At 35.5% G+C, this 25,905-nt stretch overlaps 1 protein-coding gene across 1 annotated transcript in view; it reads right to left on the minus strand.

Moving 5' to 3' along the window:
• AGMO (alkylglycerol monooxygenase) overlaps nucleotides 1-25,905 on the minus strand; it is a 191,145-nt gene that overhangs the window by 65,595 nt on the left and 99,645 nt on the right. Inside the window, exons 6-12 of the mRNA XM_027877902.1 lie at nucleotides 19,781-19,847; nucleotides 18,188-18,253; nucleotides 18,012-18,091; nucleotides 16,777-16,911; nucleotides 16,160-16,276; nucleotides 8,904-8,986; nucleotides 7,825-7,930 (exon numbers count right to left, since the gene is read on the minus strand). Of these exons, the coding sequence (XP_027733703.1) occupies nucleotides 7,825-7,930; nucleotides 8,904-8,986; nucleotides 16,160-16,276; nucleotides 16,777-16,911; nucleotides 18,012-18,091; nucleotides 18,188-18,253; nucleotides 19,781-19,847 (654 nt within the window). The remainder of the gene's footprint in view (nucleotides 1-7,824; nucleotides 7,931-8,903; nucleotides 8,987-16,159; nucleotides 16,277-16,776; nucleotides 16,912-18,011; nucleotides 18,092-18,187; nucleotides 18,254-19,780; nucleotides 19,848-25,905) is intronic.

Consider the following 25,905-nt stretch of genomic DNA (forward strand, 5'->3'; position numbering starts at 1 on the left):
AAAAAAAGTGACCAGGAACTTAACTAGGATGATGGCAACTCTCTTCGCTGCTTACACAGTGCACAGAAGTGGGACAGGACCTTTTATATATGCAGAAAGGCAGGTATGTTCCCCAAAATGTTATAATTTAACTGTGATGGCCTCAGACAAAGGGAAATGGAAAGAGTTATGGAGACATGCAAGTATAAAGTAATGCAGTTAATGGCCAGATTCTTAACATCCTGCTTCACTGCCATTTTTAACTGTTTCCTAATATCTGACCACTTTTTGTGGCCAACCTACGTGAAGCAAACACGAAGAGAAATTAATAGATCTAAAGATTTATGGTCATATGCAGAAGTGCAATGAATTCAGGTAATAACTAAGTACAAAATATAGCATCCTCTTCTCTATAAAATCTAATATATTCAAACTAAACCCAGGCATTTTCAACTGTGTATTAGCTTCTGATCAGCAAAATTAACAACTTATTCCAGGCATTTCATGGGTTTCACATGAAGATAAACCAAACAAATTCTGTCAGGACAGATGTGATCACTCCCAGACTCTACAGGGGGTTGTTACATTATTTTGCCTTGGTTGCAAGTGATAACTAGAGCTTTACATTTAGGTTTTTTCTCATAACACCTATTTCCAACTTTTAAACATACAAAATGTTTTGTGTGTTCTGCATTTGGTAATCAGCTGTTAAGCACAGCATTTGCTAATCTTCTTTCATCAGGCAATTTTTATTTGGCATTGGCAAGAGAAAGAAAAATTTAAAACATTCTCTTTGTGCTCTGCAATACTCCAATATAAAACCAAATATAGTTTTGTTGCTTTCTCTGTATTCCCTTCTTCCCTCACTCTAAACATCACAGAAAACAGAACTTGTACAAGGGAATGATATAACAAGGCAGTAATAAAGAAAATAAAAGACAGTACAGATAATGGCTTGATTTTATCTTACTGATCTACCGCCCACTTTAGACAAAAGGGATGGCTGGTTAGAATTTAGTATGCAATTGCCCAGATGTCATGAACTAGTTTTCAGGCTCTGTGGTTATTTCAGGTACTGCTAGCAGAAAAACAGAGGCTCAACATTTACTGTGCTTTTTTTTCTTTGTTGTTCATAAGAAGCTTCTGAAAAAATTAGACTGAGCAAAAGATAAAAGAATTTATGATTAAAGTACTAAATCAGGGAACATTTTGTATTACTTTCTGCATTGTGACACACAGGTATTGATTTAGATTACCAATGGCCTACGTTACAGCCTAATTCTCTGCATCCTACAGAGGCATTCTATTGCAGAAATGCTAAGTTTTCACAGCTGCTGTGTTCTGCTCACTGTTACAGAAGTGGGAAGGGACATTTATAGGAAGAAGGGTCTTGTACCTCCATTTCCCTTGCAAGACGTAAACATCGAGTAACCCTGGACTGCATGTGTTTTTTACATTTGGGTTTTCTCTGTTTAAATCTTATGAGATTGAAATATCCAGAATGCTTTAAATACTAGGTTGGTTCTTTGTGGTCACATTGTACCTGCCAAACTCAGATCTATTCCACATCAGAAACAGCTCGTTTAATTAAAGCTGCTATCTTCTAAAATTTGATTCAATCCCTCTGCCTGCCATGTTGAAGATAAAATTCAAATTAAGTCATCTGTCTTCATGGTCTTGGGAACGCAGCTACACCTCTCCTCTCTTTAAGACTGGGATAATTCCCACCTGCCTTTTACAATAGCTTTGGTGCCAGGCTATTTAATTTTGCATATCAGGTTGTCCTAACAAGCACATACATGGAGGTGAGCTTGATGGGCTAAAGACAGCCAGGTCCCAGAGAACACACACATCCTGGCCAGGCACAGTGATGCTGGAAGGCTCCCCATTCTAGGGTGTTCTACACAGTTGGCGATACCTTCTGCATTCACCAGACTGCATCTTCTGTTTCTCTACATACAACCTGCACTGATGGGAAATCTCAGCAGACAAGCCAGTATCTTTCTTTCAGGACACAGGAATCACTCATCCTTTATTACCCTGCCTTTGACTCTTAGAGACTGCAATGTACTTTCCACTGCACCTTTAAATCAACTTTGAACATAAAATGTATGAGAGTGTCAACTGACCAGTAAGCAATTGCTCTGTCAGCAGTAGGAAACAAGTCTGTTCCAACTGCCTTTGCACCTCTCCTGTAGAACCCAAACAGCGCAAGGTCTGTATGGACGCCTGCCTCTTGCTCCAATGTATGCCAGCACTGCTTGTCTTGTGATGCAGAAGTGCCTCTGTGCTAATACAGATAACTAATACTGCCAACATACATTTTCTGAGTGTGTCTTCACTGGAAATACTTTAAACTCTTTAAAGGGAGAAAAAAAAATAATTAAAAAATACTATACAGATTACATTTCCTCTGGGAAGAAACCAGGTATGAACCAAATTTACATATTTGTGCAATAAAAAAAAATTAATTGCTCATTAATACTCTCATACTGGAACTGCCATTGCACAGATGGAAACATCTACCCATGTGGAATATCTCAGTTGTCACCAGGGACTAATGTCAGTGAAGCAATTCACTGGTATGGACATTTCTATCATTATCCATGTGTTATTATGATGTAGAAAAGAATGCAGTTTGATGGGGTTTGCGGCATTAGTGGCTTTTAGAAAAATTATGCTTTGACTTATGAACCAAACCACTCAGTAACAATGTGTGTGAAATGGTACAGCTTCATTTTTACAAAGACACCCTCAGATGTATAACTGAACATTAATAATCTCATTGGCATGCCTGTTATCTTTAAAATGCAAATCACTGCGTACAGTCTCAAGCCAATCCCTAACTGCTTTGGGCTAAGAAGGGTCAGAAAACAAACTATATTTTAACTATGAGAGTGAGTGTTGACAGAACAAAACACAAAATTTCAGACAGTATACATGAACATGTATTTTTTATCTTCAGAGTACTACCTTGGCTTTATCTTTGACTGCATGCTCCTGATTTCCATTAAGCATGACTACCTCCTTGTCTTGTCAAGCAATTAAAGTGACAAAAGTAATAGCAGATGCTTCTTTCATAGTTAAAACTACAGCAAGCAGACCATAGCTTGCATTTTATTACAACTGCTCCATACAGCCTTGTAATTGCCAGGTAATTGAAAAGATCCTAATAATAAACCACCAGTTTACTTTTTTTTTTTTTAGACAAAATAAATATGTAACCCAATTCAAGCTTCATTTTAACAACACATTAGATGGTTTCCAACTTGTCTTGATTTTTGTTTTATTTTTATGATTGTAAATAAACCCTGGAAAATTCCTTCCCCAATTTTACCACCTGAAACTGCAGCTGTTGGCTGACACTATCAAAGCCTCGCAATTCTGAACTCACGTGCAAATCTCATCAAGTGCAGACACTTCTAATTGATTCCAGAAGTTTTTCTTTTGCTAAGATCAGCGGGTAGAAGAAGAATAATGAGCAGCTTTTAAGCAGAGGGGGGAGGGTGTTGAGCTCAGAGAGTGGAGATTTTAAAAGCTCCAGCTCAACTGCTCTGCCAGAAATGTGGAGCAATTTTACGGTCAATTGGCCAGAGCATCTGGAACTATACATCATAGTCTTTAGTTGATGGTGGTGAAGCCGACTCTCAAACTGGCTAAGTCTAAAATCAGTAATGACTCTGCTGTCACACCTAAGTGGAAACTAACTTAATCTACTGCCAGATTTTACTGTGACTTTTTCTAAGGGACATTATTCCCCTTAGGGCAATTGTCAAGAATATTAAAAGTCCAGTCCCTGGGATACACTGCATGGCATAGCAAACTTTTCTGAATGAAGCTAACATAGAAAAAAATTATTACAACTTGTGTTTATTTAATTCCATGCATGTTGACAAGATTTTTTATCATAAGGCAGTAGAGTTTCCTTCCAATCCCAGTTTCATTTCTAAAATACACTTGAAATACACCAGCCAATCTAGTTAGGGCACAGAGGCTGCATAAATGCTGAGGCCGTAAATCATAGCACGGGGCACGGAGCTTTAACCTTAATGGAAACCAAATATGGGATATGCGGCTCTTTGAAATGTGGCACAGATGATCATAATGAGGGACCAAGGAAAAATGCTGCAGAGTAGAAAACCATCATTGATGTGGAAATAAGTTCTTATGAGTAAATGTTTGGTTTAAGTCAGTACTCATAAGTCAGTATTCCAACGCTGGTAAATTACACTAAGAAACAAGTGAGGTAACAGCAACTCTTTGTACGATGAAAGGAGAAAAAAGTAGCATAGTAATATATCACATTAAGAGGGACTTCTGTGGAACACAGGATACAGTGTAAATCAGTTCTTTAATAAAGAGATATTTTATATTTTATCCAGACCAATTAGTTGCCATGCCATAAGAAATACCTGAGTTGCATCAAAGATCAGAGAAGCAGTCCATTTGATACCGAATACTGTCTCCAAAAGTTTTTGCAACAGCTGCATCTATCAACTTCAGATACTCTGGAGGTGTAAATAAACTATTCGACCACAACAAAGCTTATTTCTGCCTTCATTTGTTAAGGGCTGAACTACACCCTGCAGCACAACATTCTGTATAACTTCCAAAGCTAGTTATATTTCTAATATACCACACACCCAGATAAAACAAAAAAGAAAACAAGTTATTAATTTAAAGCATCACATGTATATACAATCTCTCTTTTTCTCTCTTTTCTTCCCTCTTCCTCCATTAAAGTTGCCCTAGATTTTTGCCCTTCCTACCTGCAAATTAATGCATGCCTGCCAGATAAATGAACACATCAAGACAGATATCTATTTCCTCCTCCAGCTTCCTCCCTCCTAGCTCCTTAGTTTAAGTCTTTCTCAGTTGCAGCCACTATGAGAGTTGTTGAAAATATTTCAGACAAGAGTTCCAACAACATGTCAATGGCTTTCATTTCTACTTGCTCCTCATTAGTACTACTGTCAAATAACAGCGAGTGCTTGACCAAATTCAGCTCATGGAATATGCTGGCTGATGCCAAACCAGAGCAGTTGGATGGAAACACTTTGAAGAGGTGCACCATCATCACAGATTTATTTTTACATATCACGCCTGCTGAACCGTCACATAACTGAACATTCAAGCAATGTTTTCTGCTACCTCCAGGTGGTTAGGAGGCTCCAGGCCCAGTCTGACAGAAAATGATTTGGCTTTCGAAATACACACAATCATCACATTACACAGGCATGAAATAATCAGCCTAAAGAAAACTAAATAGTATAGGATGTGGCAGCACAGATTCTCAAAAAGAAACACACTGGTTCTTTAAACCAGTCAAATATATGTCTGTCCCTAACATTGAGGTTTTCACTGACCACCATCCAAGAAACAATTTTCTTAGGATCTAAAAATTTTCTCATACATCACCACTTTTTTTTTTTAAACAAACAAACAAAACATAAACTTCCAAACAAAACATAAAACTCCAAACAAACACAACAACCACAATCACCTCTACTTCTTTCATCTGCACAAAATACATTCAGGACAAGGTTAACAGAAAATGCATGCTGAGAAACATGCACTGTTCCACCTCCTGTAGTCACTTTTGTGATGATGATAGTTTCAAATTATTTTCTTGCTTGGAGAAGGAAAGCGCAATGGGAGAGATCCTCATGAGCATCTAATCAAAGTATTTAAAATACAATAGCAGAGAGAAAAATATGTTTAAATGATCAGAAAAATAATATAATTTTCATATGGAAGCTAAACCTAGGTGTATGTTAAAGAAGGGATATTTAGATGAGGAAAACAAAAATAATAAATAAATGTTTTAATTTATATCTCTTAAAATTTTTAAGAGGATGTGAAAGCAAAACATAGCAAAGGAAGCTGAAAAGCAAGGAGATAAAAATTACCAGGACATATGTAGCATAAATTAAAAAAACTGCATATAAGATATCTCTCTGTTTATGGGCCACAAAAGATATTCAAAGTTTTCTACACTATCATACTTTTAAGGATACATAACTTCTTTGAATGGTGAATGGAAACAATTTTAGGATAAATCTTAAACCTAATTTCTGGGGAAACACTATGTTTATTTATTTATTATGCTTTCTGATACTGCTATTTCAAAAATATCAGGTAAATACTGAGATAAAACATTAATGTTTGAAGACTTTTCAATTAACAAATCTCCATCAGTTTCTCTTTGCTCAGACTTTTTTTTTTTTTTACATAAACTTCATTAGACATGTAGGAACACAACTAACATGGATCCAGGAACTGTATAATGCATTGGGAGTAAAAGCAGATCACTTACTTTTAAATGGGGAATTCTTTGAAACTTATCACAAACATTCAGACTAAAAAAAGAAAAATATTTTTTATGATGAAGATGGTGAAACACTGGAACAAGTTGTCCAGAGAGGTATTAGTTGCCCATCCCTGGAAAGATTCAAGGTCAGGTTGAACAGGGCTCTGAGCAACCTGACATAGTTGAAGATGTGTCTGCTCACTGCAGGGGGTTGGACTAGATGGCCTTTATAGGTCACTTCCAACCCAAACTATTCTATTATTCTATGATTCTAGGATCATAATAGCTATTAATATCACCAAATTGTTGAGTCATGACAAAATGTAAATCCCAAGAGTGGACATATCAGCATCACTGAAAAACATTATCTACTCTGGTGTCCCCAACAGCAAATTATTTGAAAGACAACTATTCTTTCAGAATTTTCAAAGCAAAATTGTAAGGAAGGTACTCCTGTTTCTTGTGATAAATGGACTACCAAACAAGGGACTGTGCCAAACAAGAGACTAAAATAAGAACAAAAAGGAACTGTAATATAAAGGATAAAAAAAGAACATTAAACACAAAAAAGGATAGGAGAGTACAGGAGAGAAGAAATTGAGATGACACTAAAGTTAAATTTTTTATGACAGAAAAATATAACAAATGGAGTAAAAACCATAATTCTCTACAATCAATAAAAATAATAATCTGATAATTTTACTTCTACTTGTTTCTTAGAAAGAAACATCATTATGTATGAATACACACAACTCAACAAGTAATGAGAGTGTATACTATGACAAAGAATTCTCCCATAATTCAGTTAGAATACCCAAATAATTCAAGTCTGAAAGCTACATCTTAAGGCCTATAGGATTAGTTGACAAATTTTAGAATTTGTTGCTACAAGCATGTCTACTTTATTAGGCTACTCATGAAATAATGCAAACATTTCCCAAATTATATTTAAGCAAGTAAAACCCTTAAAATATCTGCTGAGTTCTGGCAGACTCCTATCAAAGCAATTCAAGAGCTTCTTGATTTATACACCAAAGCTTTGACAATGTAACAATATAGGGGAAAAATTTAAAAAAATTCTCAAATAGGGGTATTTGTCCAACTTTAAATACTGTCTAATAGTTATTGTTTCCTATTCCAGGTAAAAAGACAAAACAAAAAAACACCCAGACCCACAGCACCAATAGATATTTTTCATTTTCCTATTGCCTGTTCCCTTTGAAAAGCAGAATCAACACCATGACCAGAAACCTCCAATTGGGAAAGCTGCTATAAATTTTGCAGATGTTTCAAGAAATGGTAAATACACACTTTCATGAGTTTTTTCAGTGGAAATTTGCTCTCTGTAGCAGACCCAAATAATTTTCTTACAAAATAATCATTAAAAAAAAATGAAAAATAAAGCGGTAAGAAAAAACAATACTCATTGCAATAAAAACTAAGAAAACAAAATATGAATGTTTAGTGTTTCTGCTTTTATAAAAAGATAAAAATCTACAGTAATCAGCATAGACTCTTCAAAGTAAATGTCTTACCTCATATGCATAGCCCAGGAAAGAAAACTGACTTCTAAAGTAGCCAAGTTTGTAAACACCTATGAAGACTAAGCAGCGGATCATTTCCAAAATTCCTGCTTTGGACCTAGAAAAGGGAATCAATTCAGATTAACATCCAGTCTTTTCTTTGTTAACTTCAGTGAAAACCAGAAAGTAGAATTAGTCTGTGATGTCCTGCATCAAGTCAACTTTCATAACCTTATAGTTAAGTTTTTATAGTATACACCTTTTCATGTGTCTATTTCTGCAATTTTTACTAATTCACATTATTAACTCCCTTAGTTATACACATATATGGCATACTGACAGATTTTCACCTATCCTGAAAGAAACCGTTCAGTCCATAAAAGTCAAAGGTATTCGTTTCTGAAAATACAATGAACAGCAGGTGCAAAGCAGTACGGGCACCCCGGTATCAAAGGAAGCTTCTATTCCACATTTCTGCTCTGGCAGGGCAAATAGTTTCTTTGTAAGAAACTATGGCTGCCACTTATTCTTGTGTAGGGCCACATGGCCTGTATGCACTACTTCATAATATATGTCTCACTGGGCTCATGTATTCAAGGTCCAATTTCATTTAAACCCATACTGATTAAGTTTAGTCTTAGGTCTACGCAATCTTTCACATGATATTGAGCCTACTCTGACCTACATTTTGTGCTTTTCATATACCATCACTGTATCTGCCACCTATGGCATGCTACACAGGACTGACACAATATGGTTGCAGTCTGACCTTGAAGAGCCTTGGGACAGCTGGCAGGTCCCACTCACCTGCCAGTGTCCCAAACCCGGAGGTGGGGACCCAATAAATGCAACCCATCCCAAAACTTTTCAGCAAGGGACAATATAAATGCAAACACTAACTGCTATGGGAACACTCCTGGATTGATGTGCTGGCTAGCCATGTGCTATTTTCTAGTCTACAGAAAACAACGTATGTGTCCAAGCACATCTGTATTTCTTTATCAATATAAGTTCTGACACACTTGACACTTCCATACAATTATAAATAATACATAATGAAAGAAGAAAAAAAGCCATGTTTTGTATCTTACTTGTTCTCCATAAGTAGTCCAAAAGAGGCCAGGGACAGAATGATAAAGCCAATTCTCAGGAGGACAGTTCCCTGTGATAATGTCTGTTAAAAAAGTAGGCAAAGAATTCATTTAGACTAATTTTCTGCAAATAAATGGAGTTTTTACAGAACAGCAGCTTGAACTTCCTCACTCAGCTGTGTTAGCATCTGCTTTTAAAGTAATCTATCTGGAGTAACCACCTTAATAGCTGTTTCCTGAATGCTGCATTTCCAAAATGATGTTTCATGTTATCCCCTTCTGTGCTTTTTGTTGTCCCAAAGTTACTTGATTTCTTTATGACTTTAGAAAGAGGGAACAACTTATTTCTAGATAAAAATCAAAGCGCCTCTGTTCTTTTAATTTCATTTTATGTTACCAGGTCTTTACAATAGTCATCTATGAATCCCAATGGACACCAAAATCAATGTATTGGTGAGAATAACAATTCACTTGACATGATCCTATTTGAGAAGAAACAAAATTAATGTTTTCCCTTCATTACAAAGAAACACTTGATTCCCAGCTCAGCAAAACCCTTCAACTCATATCATTAACTTCAATCAGAGTAAAACATTTTTTAACGTTAACACGTGTGTGAGTACTTGGATGAATAGCAGCATGGGGACTTCTGTCCTTAAAATTTACATAAAAATGATATAAATACAACTCAGAAAAACAGAAATTATTTTGATTTAAAAGTTTTAATTTTTTTATTTACTAAATTTACCTTTGTATTCCACACAGCTGCCTTTGAAAATCAAATATTTAATCAGGTTTCTTATTTTCTCCTTGACTTTGTTTCAAATATTAGTTTTTTAGTAAAAAACAAAACAAAACAAAACAAAAGTAATGGATCTGACTGAGTCATAGGAATCCTTTCTTGTTTGAACACCAATACAGTTAACGAACAGCATCTTGCACTTCTACAATGCAAGCATTGGAAAAATAAAACTCTATAAATGCCTGCCCTGATTTCAATAAATCCCATTCAGTGACATACCCAGCTTCCTTCAGTGGTGGCCCCAACCCCTTGAAGAGATCTAAGGTAAGGATCTGTGAGCGTGGGAGGCCACAGGAGGATATTCTCAAGTTTTACAGCTGTGTGAACTTAGAGTGCCCATGTTTGCAAAACACATCAAACCACACACTTGGGCTGGACAGCTTTCCGTTGTTTTACTGAAGAATCACAAACACCTACTTAGCTATGTTAACAAACAGCTATTGAACAAAGAAAACTCCATCCCAGCAATGAGCAAACTGAACAGCAGCTTCACCAGTTTGCAAGCCAGAACACCCCTCTCACAAATGATACCCATCAAGCCACTCTGTTTCACAGATTTATACCAGGAGAGAATCAAACTCGTTACTGCATTTCTATATTTCCAATCTGTTCCATTCCTCCTAATGATAAATTTTCCATTGTTAGCATGAAGCAATTTGTTTTGAAGTGACCAAATATTTGGACAGAGGTTTTTTATAAAAATCAGGCATAGATTCTATTTGAATTTAATAAAATGAGAAGTTCTTTAACGGCTCATCTAGCCACAGTGAGTTCAACTCCCACTTCAGCTTCCTGTAGAAACTGGGTCACACTAAAATTCAAGAAGTGAGCAAAGAAAAACATGATTTGGCAAAGGCATAAGGGAACTCACCCATAAATTTCTGAGAAATGCTTTGATACGTTTTTCAATGATTGTTACTTGTCAAATAAAGGAGTTTTCCAGGGAATGAGGACTGGAATTCAAGACTTTCCTCCTCAGAGACTGTCCTGACTTTTAAGTTGAAGAATTACACCATTTTTCAAACATAAACATTCTGGCCAGGTGGGTCAGATTTTGCTTTGTTCCCAGTGTGATGCACTAGGTTCTGCAGATGGCCTCTAAAATTTTCCCACAGTGGTAGGGCACTATTTTGAGAAAAGGAGAGTAAGGTTTTGTATCTTTCTTAGGCAGGAAAGAGAACTGAACACCAAAACCAGATTTCAATCAAGTTCCACATTACAATATATGGCTAAAATCACACTTTATGGAAAATTAATGAAACTCCAATGGTTTTGATACAAGAGCTAATATTTGCTTTCTTGGAGGATTGAAGAGTACATGCTATGAATTAATAAGGGTGTCCCCAATTTCCAACTTGAAAGAGCTGCATGATTTCTTACTTTTCTGCCTTCCCAGTGTTTCCAAGCTGGCTACCATAAGACAACCAGTCACCAAGTCTCAGGCATCTGACTTTCCTTGAGACTCCAGTTTCACAAAACCAGGTGCTGATTCATTCTACTTGCCTTTAAGCACCTTCACTGAAGTGCCTGAAAACCTGTTATTAACCTACTCTTTTGCTGTAATTGGTGAAGAGAGCATTTTGGGAATGATTCAATTTCTTGCTATTAGCTAGACTGCAAGTCTAAAACCTAAATTTGGTACTTTGCTAAGAGTTGGATTTGCGTGGATGATGGAAATACTTCCCCAAAGCAGACATTTTTGGGTCATATTTTACTGGTGCTTTTACCCATAGTTTCTATCAAGTACTTTTTTTCTTTGCTTAAAAATGCACTTTATTTGACATTTCCAGAAGAGTAGGAAAAAGAAATTTAAAATTACTCTTTTAAAATTAACATATTTTCAGGACACATAAACAATTTTAATTATCATTTTTCTATTATATTGTTGTTGATGAACATTGAAATAATTAGAAGCTTGATAATAGAGACACTGTAATATTGTAATTCAGACTACAAACTTCTCTCCACAAAGAAAGAAAGGATGGAATACTATAATTTGGAGTTATGACCCTGCAAACTTTTTCGAAGCATTTTTTCTAAGAGATGCAAAAATGAAGCCCAGAATTATCATTTGACTCTCCACATTTATCTAACCACAGAAAAATAAAGCATAGATTAAGAACTTGAAATTAATAAATAGCGTATCAGTTTGAAACATGGAGTTCTAGAAAGAAAAAAAAAAAGGAATAGAAATACTTTGTAATGTATGTTAGTCAATCGGACAAACTGAAGCAACCTTACAATTTAAAAAATCAAACTCAAATATAAGCAAACCTTCATCTTTAAATGGTTAAAATGTTATGTGGAGTTCTTCGGCATAGGAACTACCTGAGTCAAGTGTGATCATATTTTATAGATTTGTTTTCTCAGGCCAATTTCCATTTCTCTTCAGACACTCTCCTACTTGAAGCATAGTATTTTGAACACTAACTGTTTGTAAAACCCCATACGGTCAATACCCCCTGTGGATCAGAACATGAAGGACTGGAGAACTCTAAAGCACAACCTGCAGATCACAGTTAATTTCAGATCGGTACTATCATCAGATTCACACAAAAGCAGGCACTGTAATGCCTGAGCACAGTGTTGCAACTTTCCACTTCCCAAAACTTCAGCTTTCTGGAGCGATGAAGGGTGAGGTATAAGGCCTGACTGGGAACCCTGAAGGTAGAAGGTGAAAGTTACCCTTCACTATAGGTACACACACTACATTCACATAAAACAAAAAAAAATGCGTTCCCTCATTTCTGCTTTTAATCAAGGATTACCAAGAAATTTGCAGTGAAATACACCATGATGCCATTGGGAATAACAGGTTTTAGAAAACCAGCCATGTAGCATAAATTTTACTATTATTATTTTGCTTCCCTTACTTTCTCTTATAGGTCCAGTGGTATAGTTGTATGCTGCCTTGATTCTTTTATTTGCTTTCAAACATGTATCACCCTATGAAGTGGATGCTGGAGCTGAGGTATCCATTTTCTAGCCACTACTCTACCAAAATCAACAAAATAGTCAGTGGGTTATATCACTAAACTAACATCCATATATTAAATCTATGCACTGCAGGCAGCAATGTGAAAAGAATGTGCCTTTTACACCTTCATTAGAGCTAGCATCGTTGTTCCACTTAAACATAGTATGCATGGATGTATATATAAAATAAATGAGTATTTATATACTGGAGTATTTGTATAAACAGAGAAGCATGTGGGACCACAGCAGGTTCCCCAATTACAAGTCAGCCACAACTTTGCAATGTGGTTATTGGCTGCAATCAAACAGAAAAAAATATTTCTGTTGGACTTCCATTTCATTGAAAGCTTTAAATACATATTTGAGCCTTAAAAACTGAGGGGGAGGGGATTATAGAATTTAATAAGAAGTTTACATGGCTTTGTAATCAACAGAATGCCACAGCACTATTATTTTGTGGGGTATTTTAATGAAAAAATAATTCATTTAAACAAAGGAAATTTTATCCCAGATGTGTATTTAAATAAGCAATTAAATATTTCAAATTAACTTTTACATTTCAAAGAACTCTGATTGTTTTACTTCTTTTGAAGAATAACAGAGATGTTTTTTCTCATCCTGATTTGTTTCAAAAGAACTGCTAGGTACGATGTCAGCCTGTTTCATAAGCTAACAGATGCCCTGCTGTCATATATCTGACACTTTCGACACTTTAGTTAGGAATGCTAATACAATGCTATGAAATTTGTATTGTTAGGTGTCCTTGGCTGTAAGAACTCATTTTCCCAATATTCCATACACAGTACTTGGTGATGTCCTACTAAATGGATACATTAACTGTGTTCTTAACTTTCAAGAGATCTACCTTATTACTTTTCACCAAACTGCTCACATATTTGCAGAATTAAAAATACGATAAATGTTACAGTATCTATCAACAACAAAAAAGGCACTGCAAAATGTGTTTAAGGTGTACTTCACTTTGATTTATGTGATACATGCAGTTCTGGAGCTATGAGACTTTTGCTTTGAATGTACTGCAGTTTTACACTCTTAGCACTCTCTCTGGGACTGATCCAAATCCCATTTCTTCAATGAGCTTTGGATCAGATCTAGATGTGCAGAGCTCAGAAGCAATTTTTATTCTCTGGATGTAGTGCAGATCACTGTATAGAAAACAAATACTTTATGCTCTGTCCTGTGGAAAATACGTATTTATTTGTTGTTTCTTGGTTTGCTCTTTTTGCAAGTTAAATGTAGGTCACTCAGACAGAAGGTATATGGTTGCTCTTTATGGATGGCGAAATTTAACACTTCTACAGGGCGTGAGACCAAACACTGAGCAACTGTAATCACTTGAGAAATGTAATAGCTGTGTGCTGTGTCTTATGGCTATTATGAAATGGAACTTATACCTAAAAATGAGGAAAACAGTTAGTTTTCTCCATTTATGGAGCTATGCCACAGTTATGACATAATTCATAGCCAGACAGAAAGTTCCAGTTGTATCCTTAGACATTTCATAACTCAGTGTAGTGGAAAACTGATATTGAAGAAAGATTTTTGCCAAATAAAGTTATTCATACACAAGCTTCCTTCTCATGACAGCTTCCCCACTGTACTGCAGAGCGATGCTGGAACTCTGCCTTGGGACCAGCACTTTCTACACCCACGCTGAAGGTTTATGTCCTGAGATGAGGTGCTTCTAATCCCCTGTGCTCTCCTTCTTATCCTTACTACCTTATTACCCCACAGTTTTGTGCAGAGAATTTTCTAGTTGCTTTTCTAAAACAAGTTCATAAATGGTGTATCTTCAGGATGTTTCTTCCATGACTGAAAGAATTTAATGATCAACCAGGGCTTGCGTGATTTTTCAACTTCCCTTATTATTTATTTTTAAACGGTTGCAGTTATCAGCAGAGAAAATAATGTGAACTATCAATTTTTTCTTCCAGGACGCAAAAAAGGCAAAGAGAAAGACTAATAGAATAGGAAAAAAAAAAAAAAAAACTTCCATATTCAGAATCCTTACTTCTTGCTGTTAAAAGCAACAAAGTAAAAAAAAAAAAAAAAAGTAAAAAAAATCTGAAAAATCTTGCAAAGACTTTTTTCAATATAAGAACGTTGGCAATCATGTATACTGTATAATTTGTATGCAGTGGAGCTATTTATTCCTATGTTTGGCTTAGAATTTCCTGTCCTCAGAAACAAATTAGAATAGACTAAGACTCAGATGATTTAGTAATCTCCAAATTCCCTGCAGTTTCAGTGTGACCCTTTGCAGAGGTAAACACAATCTGTAGAATAACTTATTATTAATCAGAAGAGTATGCCTGAGGTAGCTTTTATATTATATCAGGAATGCCACATGCTGCAGTGTCTATTGAGGTGGGCAGGGGACAGTAAACCCTCCTGACCAAGGCAGGGCCTTTACTCTTGGCCAAGAGATTGTCAGGTGAGCTTGCCAGGACAAGACGGGTCCACAATAGAGCAGAAGCCAAACCCAAGAGGCCCCTGGAATGCTCACAGACTGCCTGTGCCAACAGGGATGACATGAATAAGACCACTGTTTAACCAAGGAGGTCTTAGAAAGAGCTAGAGAAGATGGTCAAAGCACAGTCTATCAAACTTTTGTGGTGTTAGGGTAGGTGTGGGTAGGTCTTTGATTTGTGCGAATATTAGATACAATAAATTCTGCTTTATAACTAGAAGATTTTAGCTTTAGTACATGAGAAAGAGTCATCATAGAAGGAATGAAAAAAAGGACCTTGGAATGACCTGAAACCTTGGAAGCAGCTTAATGTCTCACTTCATGTAGGTGTAGATGGCCTTGCAGTTCACCTTCAGAGGCTGCCAGGTATCCAAAGAACCAGTTACCAGGGAAGTCCCATCAGCCCATAAACAAGGTGATAAATACATGCCTCTCCTTGCTGTATTTCTATCAAAGCTGTTGTATGTTGGAGAATGGAAGGAAAATTTTCCCTGTGTTACTCCAACTCTGAACTCATGTTGACATGAACCTTCCCACCTGCAAGCACTGCAAGACCTTTGCAATCTTCCTTCTAAAGCCTGGACATTACTGGCATCTAACAGTATGACCAAACTTGACATCTTAAAACCTTCATAGTTTCAAGCCTCATGAGGTCCTAAAAAACTGAAGCAGACACATATATCTTCAAGGAAAATTATTTTTTAATTTAATTACTTAATTATATTCATATTTAAATAACTGATATGGTTATTAGACACTGTTTACAAAACATTACCAAACATTGTATATTTAATATTATAGAATTATATAGAACCATATTTAGCCATTTATGCTGATTCTTCTTACAGAATCTAGTTATTATTTTAAAAGCTAACTACGACAGGAGTCAGACTGTAGAGCCTCTGCTCAATGCTTTAATATTTAAACATGATGTGTGTCATTACTGTTAGCACCAAGTGTTATTTCATAAAGGTAGGAATTACTTACAGTTGCAGTAGCAAGGAGTTCAGTGTACAACTCCGTTATTACAGCAAAATGTACAACTGCATAGCAATTAAGATAAGCTGGTACAATTGGATTGAAGGGAACTTCTTTTCCAGTGATCTGTATAAGCCAAAACAGATATTAGTCTTCAAGAGTGACCTGCTCCTTAGCAGACTTACAAATACAAAAAGCAAGACAGAGAATTGCATAAAGATTATCTACTGTCAGACTCATGTACTACCTACTGTGAGACAGAGTTTAACTCTGTATGTGTGTGTGCGTGTGTCTGCATGTCCACATTAAAAAAAAAAAAAAAAAGAAAAAAAAAAGAGAGAGAAATTACTGTACTCTATAGAATAATTTTGAAAATCTCTTCAGGAAATGAATAACAAAGAAATAAATAAAAAATATATTTTCCCCTTTGAATAAAACAAAAACACCCCACATCTAAAACATTAATTTCCTTCAGTTTCTGTTCCCATTTCATCTTCCCCTATGCTTTACGACTGCTAATTTGCTAATTTAAAATAGCATGTGTAGAGTTTTTAACATTGCTCCAGTAGCATTAAGAGGTCCAAGTAAATTACACACAACTGAAAGCCTATGCATGTTCTATTTACCACCGGGATTTCCTCAGGAAGGCCAAGTCTAGGTTTGCCTGGTCCCCAGCCTGGCCCTTTGAATATGACAGAAAGCTTATTGCAGAATCCAGGTGTGGCCCAAAATGTGTTCCAAATATGAGCCAAGGGACGTAGCTGGAAAAAAAAAGATTAAGTAATTTTTCACTGTTAGTAAAATAAAGTTTAATAAAACACTATATTTTATCCATTTTTAGCTTTCAAATAGATGATTTATCAAACTCTGCAAAGAGAATAAATTCGAAATAGATGAAGACAGTGCAGAAAACCTGGCTGAAATAGGTAGAAGCCATAACAAACCCCTGGTTTACTGTGAGGATTACAATGACTTCTACCCAGAGGAATATGTGTTTTTTTATCTGTCTCTCCTATAATCAATCCAGAGTATTTAAGGGTATACGGTGTAGCTATATTTATGGTAGTTTTAATCTAGAATTTGGTTACTGGGACCTTGACATGACATGCTCTCAAAAACTAAATTACTTGGTATGTGACTAGAACAGATATAGTTGCACATCCTTCCAGTTTCAAGCCCAGACACTCACGCAGGTAGTTCTCATTCTCTGAGATGCCTCCCTGGATGAACATTCATTAAAAGCAAGTACAGACTCCACTACTTCTCAGGTTTTAACACAGAATGTTTATCTAGCTTAAATGAAATCTGGATCAATAAGTCTAAGAAGCATCAAACCTAGTATTTTTTTTCCTTTTTTAATTAAGAAATTATTTTAAGACTGTTCTGGAGGTTTTGCTGAGACCATGACAGCTGCTATACAATCCTATCAACATAAATCATTCTGGAATACATTGAACAACAAATATCCAAAAGAGATATAAACAGTATCCAAATAATAATGGATTTTTTTTTATGAAATAGCAGTATTTAGAGAAGAAAAACAACAGAAAAAATATATTTTTGTCCATGTATCACTGCATATTGCAGAACAGATATCATTCAATCCAAAGCCTGTTGTATCACCACTGTAATTAGTTGTTAATTTTACTGTTTATATTTTTATGATTACTACAAGTTCTGCATATACTCAGTGCAGTGAGTAGAAATTACTGTCTTGCAATGAAATACTGAAAAAAAATTAGCTAATGTAATTGACTGTACAGCAATGCAAGGATGGTCTAAATTGCACCTAAGAGAGGACTTTCTTTTGAACACGACTGACGGTTGAAGATACCAGAGTCAGTGATACAAACTGTAGCACCTGGAGCATGATGGGGTCAAACGAATTTACTGGATGTGTTAAGCCATATACAACTTTTGCATCTTCAGCCTCAAAGGTTCCTGACAGAAGAAGAAAGCAAAAGAACAACCAACAATCAAATTCAAAGGTATACGTATTTTGACTAAACATGAGGGAGAAAACCTTTTTTTACTTACCAAATATCCTGTCCCAGATAATAAGTGTGCCTCCATAATTTTTGTCAATGCAGTAAGGATTTCTACCTATAATAAAAATCACTTATGTGAGAAGTAGTGGTATATAGAAGAATACATGCAACTGAATTATGAAGGAAAATCATAATTAGCATCGCTTTATAATCTAAAAACAATTTTAAAAGTTAGCTAGCTCACCACTCACAATTCTATTAAATCTCTTCTTTTCTTATTATCCTTCCTGCTCTCTTTCTATTCAGATTCCAACATGCAAACCCAATGTGTCATACTCAAAATTTCTGTGAAATAAAAGGACTCCTTTGTAGAGTAAAACTAATTCAAAATATGTTTATCAGGACAAATTAAAATGCAAACAAAAATAATTTCACCATTTTATACCACAGAAAATATATGCTAAACACATGTATGTGTAATGATCTCATTAATGGCTATCGGCTGTCTCTATCTTCTATATGTCTGAACCTGCTTTCATTACTATTAATTTCGGTGTGAGGAAAACTGATCCTTCATGTTTTTCTAGGGAATGCTTTTGTATATAGACTGTCCTCAAAGGTATGAGCAAAGAAATATTAATTATATATCCCTAAGTTCATGAAGATTCTCTGGAGCAACTATACAACCCTTGATCAGGGTGTTTCAGTTTAACTTCGATCAGGATTTGTTTAGATTTACAGCAAAGCAAATAAGAGTAGAGAGTCTCCCTCCAGGACTACCAGTAGTTGTGTAAATTTTAAGGATTAGACACTTACAGCACCACAGTTTTTTAAAAAGTCTACATAGTGCCATAAACACTTTACACTTGGAGGATATAATAAATATTAATAATATCCTCTGTACATATAACTACAAATAACTACATTTGAGTCTGTTTCAAACTTTTCTTCCATCCCCCTATTTTTTCAAACTTATTATCTCTGCACATTGAATGAGCCAAGAACATCTATAAAATTCACTTCTACTCCTCAGATATGTTCATGACATTTTTCAGTACGCAGTGGAGTTCATTCTTAATCCACTTACATATCCTGTACAGTCTTGAATGCCTCTGAATATTGATGAAAAGTCAATCATCATTCACTTGTGTGGAGTGAAAATAATTCAGACAGCCAAAACCAAATTCCACTACAACATTTAACAGTTATTCTAAAACATAACCATGTCTTTTCACACTTACAGTGCTTGAATTTTAATACAAAATCATGTTTATTGATGATGTTTCAGTAGTCAGGGAAGGATAAGACATTTTTCTATCACTCTTTATATTTACAAATATTGTTTTGCTCAGTCTTCAAATTATTTCATGTTATCCAGACTTAATTTCTGCTCAAAAAATAACCTTAAGCATAATTTTTTAAAAAATAAACCTAAGATCTAAAAATGTTTTTTTTTAAATAACGTGAAATTTCTAACTGAACAGGGACTATTTTTGAAGTAAAGGTCAAAATTTAAATCTTTCTGTAAAACTGATTTTACAGTACAATTTTACTACATTATTATTAGTATAGAAATAGTGAGCTTGAGGAAAAAAAACCCCAAACTCACACCATAGAATAAGATGCTCCATTTTTATCTTACCATGATGAACTCTGTGATGACTGGGAGTATTAAGAATCCACTCCAGAGGCCCAAGTTTGGTGATAACCTTAAAAAACAAAACGTTTCAATGAACTTGAAAATACTGCATAAGATGAAGAAGTGAAAAGAGAGGGAGAAAATGCAAAAAAAGAAGAGGATGTTTATCTTATGGAGAATTGCATAAAGAGACAAAAATGTAAATTTTTTTTGTCTAAACCATTTCATTGAAGTACTGTTACAAGAACTTTCATGAAAAAATAATCAAATAGTAAAATACAAGTTAAATTTAAATTTCTTTTTGATCCAGCAGCAAATTTTGTTCTTATTGTTATTATTAGTTCAAGATTTTATGATAATCAGAGAGAGAACTGGGAATCGAGAACTGATACTAGCATAGAGTCACAGTGAAGTGGTTGTCCCTCTGTACTCAGTTCTGGTGGGGCTGCACTTTGAGTACTGACTGTGTTTTTGGCCCCTCACTTCAAAAAGGACATTGAGGTGCTTGAGCATGCTTAGAGAAGGGTAACAAAGCTGGTGAAAAAAGTCCAGAAAACATGTCCTATGAGGAGTGGCTGAGGGAACTGAGGTTGTTTAGTCTGGAGAAAAGGGGACTCAGGCAGACCTAATTGCTCTCTTCAGCTACCTAAAAGAAGGTGGTAGTGAGGTGGGGGTTGGTCTCTTCTGCTTTGTCTCAAGCAAAAGGTCAAGAGGAAATGGCCTTAAATTGCACCAAGTGGCATTCAGATTAGACATTAGAAAAAAAACTTTCACTGAAAGAGTGATTAGGTATTGGAATAAGTTGCCCAGGGAGGTGGTGGCATCAATGTCCCTGAAAATGTTCAAGAGGTGTCTGCATTTGGCACTTGGGGATATGGTTTAGGGGTGATTCTGGTGGTGCTGGGTTGACTAGATGATCTTGAAGGTCTCTCCCAACTTTGATGTTTCTGTGATTCTATACTAGTTGTTTCACTCATGTTTCTTATTCATATCCAGGAGTACTCCCTGGGATCCAGTGTAACTCTGTGATTCAAGTTATATGAACGCTTTACATCAGCAAATGGCATTGACCCAGAAGCAAGTACTCCTTCCTCCTTCAGAACCTTTGACTATTTGTTCCTTCTTTCAATGCCCTTTTTTTACCCCGTCACAAATGCAGTAACACAACAAACCTGATTAGGGAAATGATGCAAATCAAAACTAATTTTGCTTTGTTTTCTCAGTTAGTTTAATTTAATCAGTTCCTGAATCTGATCCAACATATGCTCACAAAGACACCAGCATGAGTTGGAGGCATGAAAAGAAAGCAGACGAACATAAATTCATAGTGGAGCTGCAATTTAAGGCAATGAGTCAACAGCACAGAAACTCTAGCCTTGATCATTCCAGTACCATATCCAAAGCAACAGAAAGCATAAACTGCCATAAACTCAACTCTAATTTTCCAAGCTTTGTCAGAAAATGTGGGTGAATTAAGTTTGTATCAGCAGGGTTTATGCTAAATTAGGAACTGTCTGGAATTATGGAGGAAAGCCACCACTGACTTCAAATTTTGTGCTTTGGTTAGCTCAACAGAAGTGTGTGGACACCTGAAAACAGCAACCATTCCTTAATCCCAAACATAAATCCATCAGTCACAAATTGATACAATCCCTGGTTAACCAAAAAGGACTTGTATTCACAATATATTCTAAAATGGTATCTAATCACCATGTCTTATGACCATAATGTCTTGCAATTAAAAGGGAGGAAGGGGCATGAAAGCAGCTAAATAAAAATGCTTAGACCTTAAGAAAAAAATCTAAGAATCTATCACTTTGTCTTTTACAGAACTTAATTAGTAAATATAATACTCATGCTGCTGAAAGGGGTAATCTGTAATATAATAATAGAGCAGGTCCACTCAACTAAAAGCTAAATATACAAAGAGTTTTATTCATTTAACATTTACAGAACAAAGTCCTGAAAAATGGCAGTTCCATTTCTCTTTGCAGTTGTGCAAGTGCAAGCAGATCTGGATTCAAAAGCAGACTTAGCACATTCATCATATGTATTTAATTTGTTATGAATCAGGAAAGTACCACAATAAAACGGGAAAAAAATTATTATTATTTTCTCTTTAATAACAGTAAAAAGAACATCTACCTAATTGGTTAAGTAGAGCATTTCTGTAATTAAGAAGTATAGAAATGAGCAAATTCTTCAGGTAGAGAGAACTGTAACATTTGTAGCATCTTTCTCAAAACCCTGCACACACCTGATGAGAAAAGTAGGATTTTAAGAAAAGGTTGTTTTGTTTCATTTAACTCAGAAGCCAAGGATAACATAAGTAGGACCATTTGTATTTCTTATTTCTCCCTCAAAATAAGTTCAAGTCTGAAAAGACCACCTAAAGGTAAGAAATAATTCGTCACTCATGCCAGTTCGATTTCCCACCTTTCTCAAGCAGAACATCCCCCTGTTTTAAGCTATATGAGATGTGACCACTCATTTAATTTAATTTGAGTCAAATGTCTTGGATTGAACTGCTACCCACCACCTGAGAGAGCAGTGATTTCTCTATTACACCACAACTAACTTTGAACCAGTTGGTTTTAACATATTTTTAGCTAAGTATTTTTAAAATTTTTGTGAAAATAAACCAAATTTGCACTAGGAGAGCAGGGAATCAGTAAGGAATAGCAGTCTTCACTTTTAGCCTACAGGTGGATTATAATGTATTCTCAGAATTAATACCTTCGGGTCTCAATACCCAGCTGATTGAATAAATATTTTAAATTAAAATTCATCCTTTTGAAAGTCTACATAACACATCAATATGCTAAAGCATAACTATGTGTCTGGGGCTCCCTAAGGACCTCAGGAACCTACATAAAATTTTAAATAAGTATTTTTGACTAATCCTAGAGAAAGTATTTTCTTTGGATAATGAAACCTCTCTCATTCTTTAAAACAGTCTTTCTTGGAGTGATGACATTCAAAAATATACCAAAATATCTTCTCTACGGTATAATAAGTGATTGATGCCTGAGCCTACTTCGATTCATTATTCAGTCAAGGTGACTTCCATTGCAAAGATATATTAGCCACATACTGATGGAAATATCTGAGATAACAATTATAACTGCATGACTCTTAAGATCAGAGGCAGTACAGAGCTCCGTACCTGATGAAGCAAAAATCCAGGATGATGAAATTAGCAATCCATAAAGAAACCCTTTGTCTAAAACACATCCAAAATATTTTTTCAACAGACAGTCAAAATGGTACTGGGTGCTATTTCTAGAAATTTCCTTTGCTATCAGTAGTAAGTTTTCTTCTGGATGTTTAACACATTCCTAAACCATAAAAAAATGTTGTCAGTGAAAAACTCAGTGCCAAAAATTTTATAAATATTTTATAAACATATACGCTATAAATATAACCAATTATTCCAACAAACAGAAACATATCATCACTGAAAAGCTGAACTTTGAAGGCTTCTGCAGCACCTCATGGCAAAGAAGATAATTATTTTGTTTAAACTTGTTGAATTTTTCTATATTCTGCCATTTACCTGGGGCAAAACGCAGCAGATTTTTCACCAAAGTAAACTGTCAAGGCTAGGATCGTAGGACAACTTTTACCAGGCAAGATGCTGACACTATCATGTCAGGCTGACAGGAACTTACTGCAATAGCAATGAAAGGAATGAAGTTTGTAGGAACTGACTCATAACAAAATCTAATGTAGTGCAACAATAGTCCTTGTTATAAAGAATGCCTAACAGGTAACAGTGAGAAGAAAGGCAGCAGCAGTTACTCCACCTACCCATCTACTTTTCATCTGTCAGTCTATCCTTGTTTCCGTGCCTTCATTTTATCCAGACATTTTCCTTGAAGAATCTCAATTTCTAAGAAGCATTCTTTGTAGCAGTAACCAGACTTATGCTGCAGTTGTAACAAGTCACCAAAGCATATACACTAAGTCTCAGTTATTTGAGACAGAAAAACATTTTCAGCTTATAGTGTGGTATTCAAGTTGGCTTTTTACAGTTAGAGTTTTCACAATGTTCACATTTCAGGAATAAAATTAAAAAAAAAAGTTTAAAAATAAATGTGATAAGAATAGCAGATCAGCTCAGTTTTTTTTTTTGCTTGGAATCAGGATTTTCATTAAAAAAATGCAAATGCTGTTACTGTATTTTTTATATCAGGCCTTTTAACTGGAAATTAGTTTCAAAAGTAAAAAAAATAAATCCATGAAATGTCATTGTTCAATATCCCAACGAACAGTATTTCAAAACTTATTACATATTATTCAAAGGAAATACTGTGAATAGAAAATATTCCTATTCTTTACCTCATCACTTTGCAGTGATTTGGGGAATACAGAAAAATAGCTACCAATCCCTTAAAAGTTGAAATACCTCAGGTTACTATCGTCCCACAGTAACCTTATCTGTATTTTGACCAACATGAATGGAGATTTACATTTGTGTTTGTTTCTCTGATATAGATACCTACGATTCTAAATCAGCTTCTGTCTCCAATTTTTCCTTTCTCAATTAACACATCATGTGCACCTAAACTCCCATGCTAGTGACTAATAGATGAATAGCAGCATTCCAACAAAACTCTTTTCCTATTTCCTTTATTAACATCCCATTGCCACAAAAACAATCTTTCACTTGTCAAAATCCTTACAAATGGACTCAATAAACTGCCTGCAAATCAGATATGTAGGTGTCTTTCATATACTAGATATAAAAGCTTTGTCAGAATTCTCCACAAAATACGCATTCTTTCTTTCTTTACTTTAAAAAACAACTTATTTCCTCTGTTGTATTTGGGTATCACTAAATAATAAAGCAGAACCACTGACAATAACTGAAGCAACTCCAAGGGCAATAAATACGGCAGGCTAAAAGCTGCAGATTTAGAAATAGCTTCCAGGCATTACTGAATGAAACATACTGGGATTGAAATCTTCTAATATAATGAGAACTAAATGCTTTTTGCTACAATAGTAGTTCTTATATAAAGATGTTTCCTTTGTGACAGCAATCCCCAGTCTAAAGGAAAAGAACATTATGCAATATCTCTTGCAGCATGTAAGCACCTCCGTTTGCGGTCTCAGGGTTTGTCAGCACCAAGGGAAATCTTTATTGCCTGGTACCTGCACCACTTCAATGTAGTTCTTGTTTAAGTAATGAGAAAAAATCGTGACATGAAATCCAAGGGAAACTTTACATCTTGTGTAACAACTCCTCCTGTCACCACTGCAACATGAATCTTTACTTAACTCTGTTTCAACATGAATGCTAGGAAGGAAAGTCGACTGAGTAGAGCAGGCAACCACTGGTATATAAAAAGTTCTGGGTTGTATTTTTTTTTTTCCTTTGAGTATAAGGAAAGCTGTCTGTGGCACAGCATTAGTTTCAATATCACAGTGTTGCTGATCTGCAGGACAGGAGAGGGTAAATTCATCCCTGGAGCATCACTAAGGAGCACCCAAACTTTGGGGTTTCTGTTAGACTAGTTAGTAGTAAAACACATATTACAACTCATTTCCTCATGAGAATCAAGGTAAGTTTCTTATTCCTGGTATATAAATCTAAATTTCAGAGAGCCTGGTGGGGGAATTTAAAAATAAGACCTTAATTACATTCCCCAGTAGTGCTGCTGTGTTAATTCAGGACAACACACCCATGTATTTATACAGATGGCTCTGGTGATCAGCTTTGCCATGTGAAATCTCTACAGGGAAGCTGGGGAAAGGCAGAACTCCTAGGATATGTGCTTGTCTGCCAGTTTCACACTTTGAAATCCTCAGCAAACCCTGATTTATACACCGCCAACTGTTTTCCTATCTGATTAGGCAGTTTTCTACTCCAGTAAGCATGTAAAATGGTAATAGCCAGATTTCCACACTGAGAAGTGAAAAAACAATATTTACAGTTTAGAAATAAAACAAGTGAGAGGAATCAAGCCTTTTGGGATCATAAAGAGTTTCACAGGGGGTGAATTGCTGATAAATCTGGATTGTAGGAACGGGAAGCAAACGCCTAGTTTTAATGGATAGTCCGGTTTAGGGCATATTTATATAATAAACATGCAGCCTTAAGAAATGTGTTTATAATAAATTGC

This window comes from Empidonax traillii, unplaced genomic scaffold, assembly GCF_003031625.1.
Source record: "Empidonax traillii isolate 1590-97213 ecotype Southwest subspecies unplaced genomic scaffold, ASM303162v1 scaffold35:size4298261, whole genome shotgun sequence".
Classification (NCBI taxonomy): domain Eukaryota; kingdom Metazoa; phylum Chordata; class Aves; order Passeriformes; family Tyrannidae; genus Empidonax; species Empidonax traillii.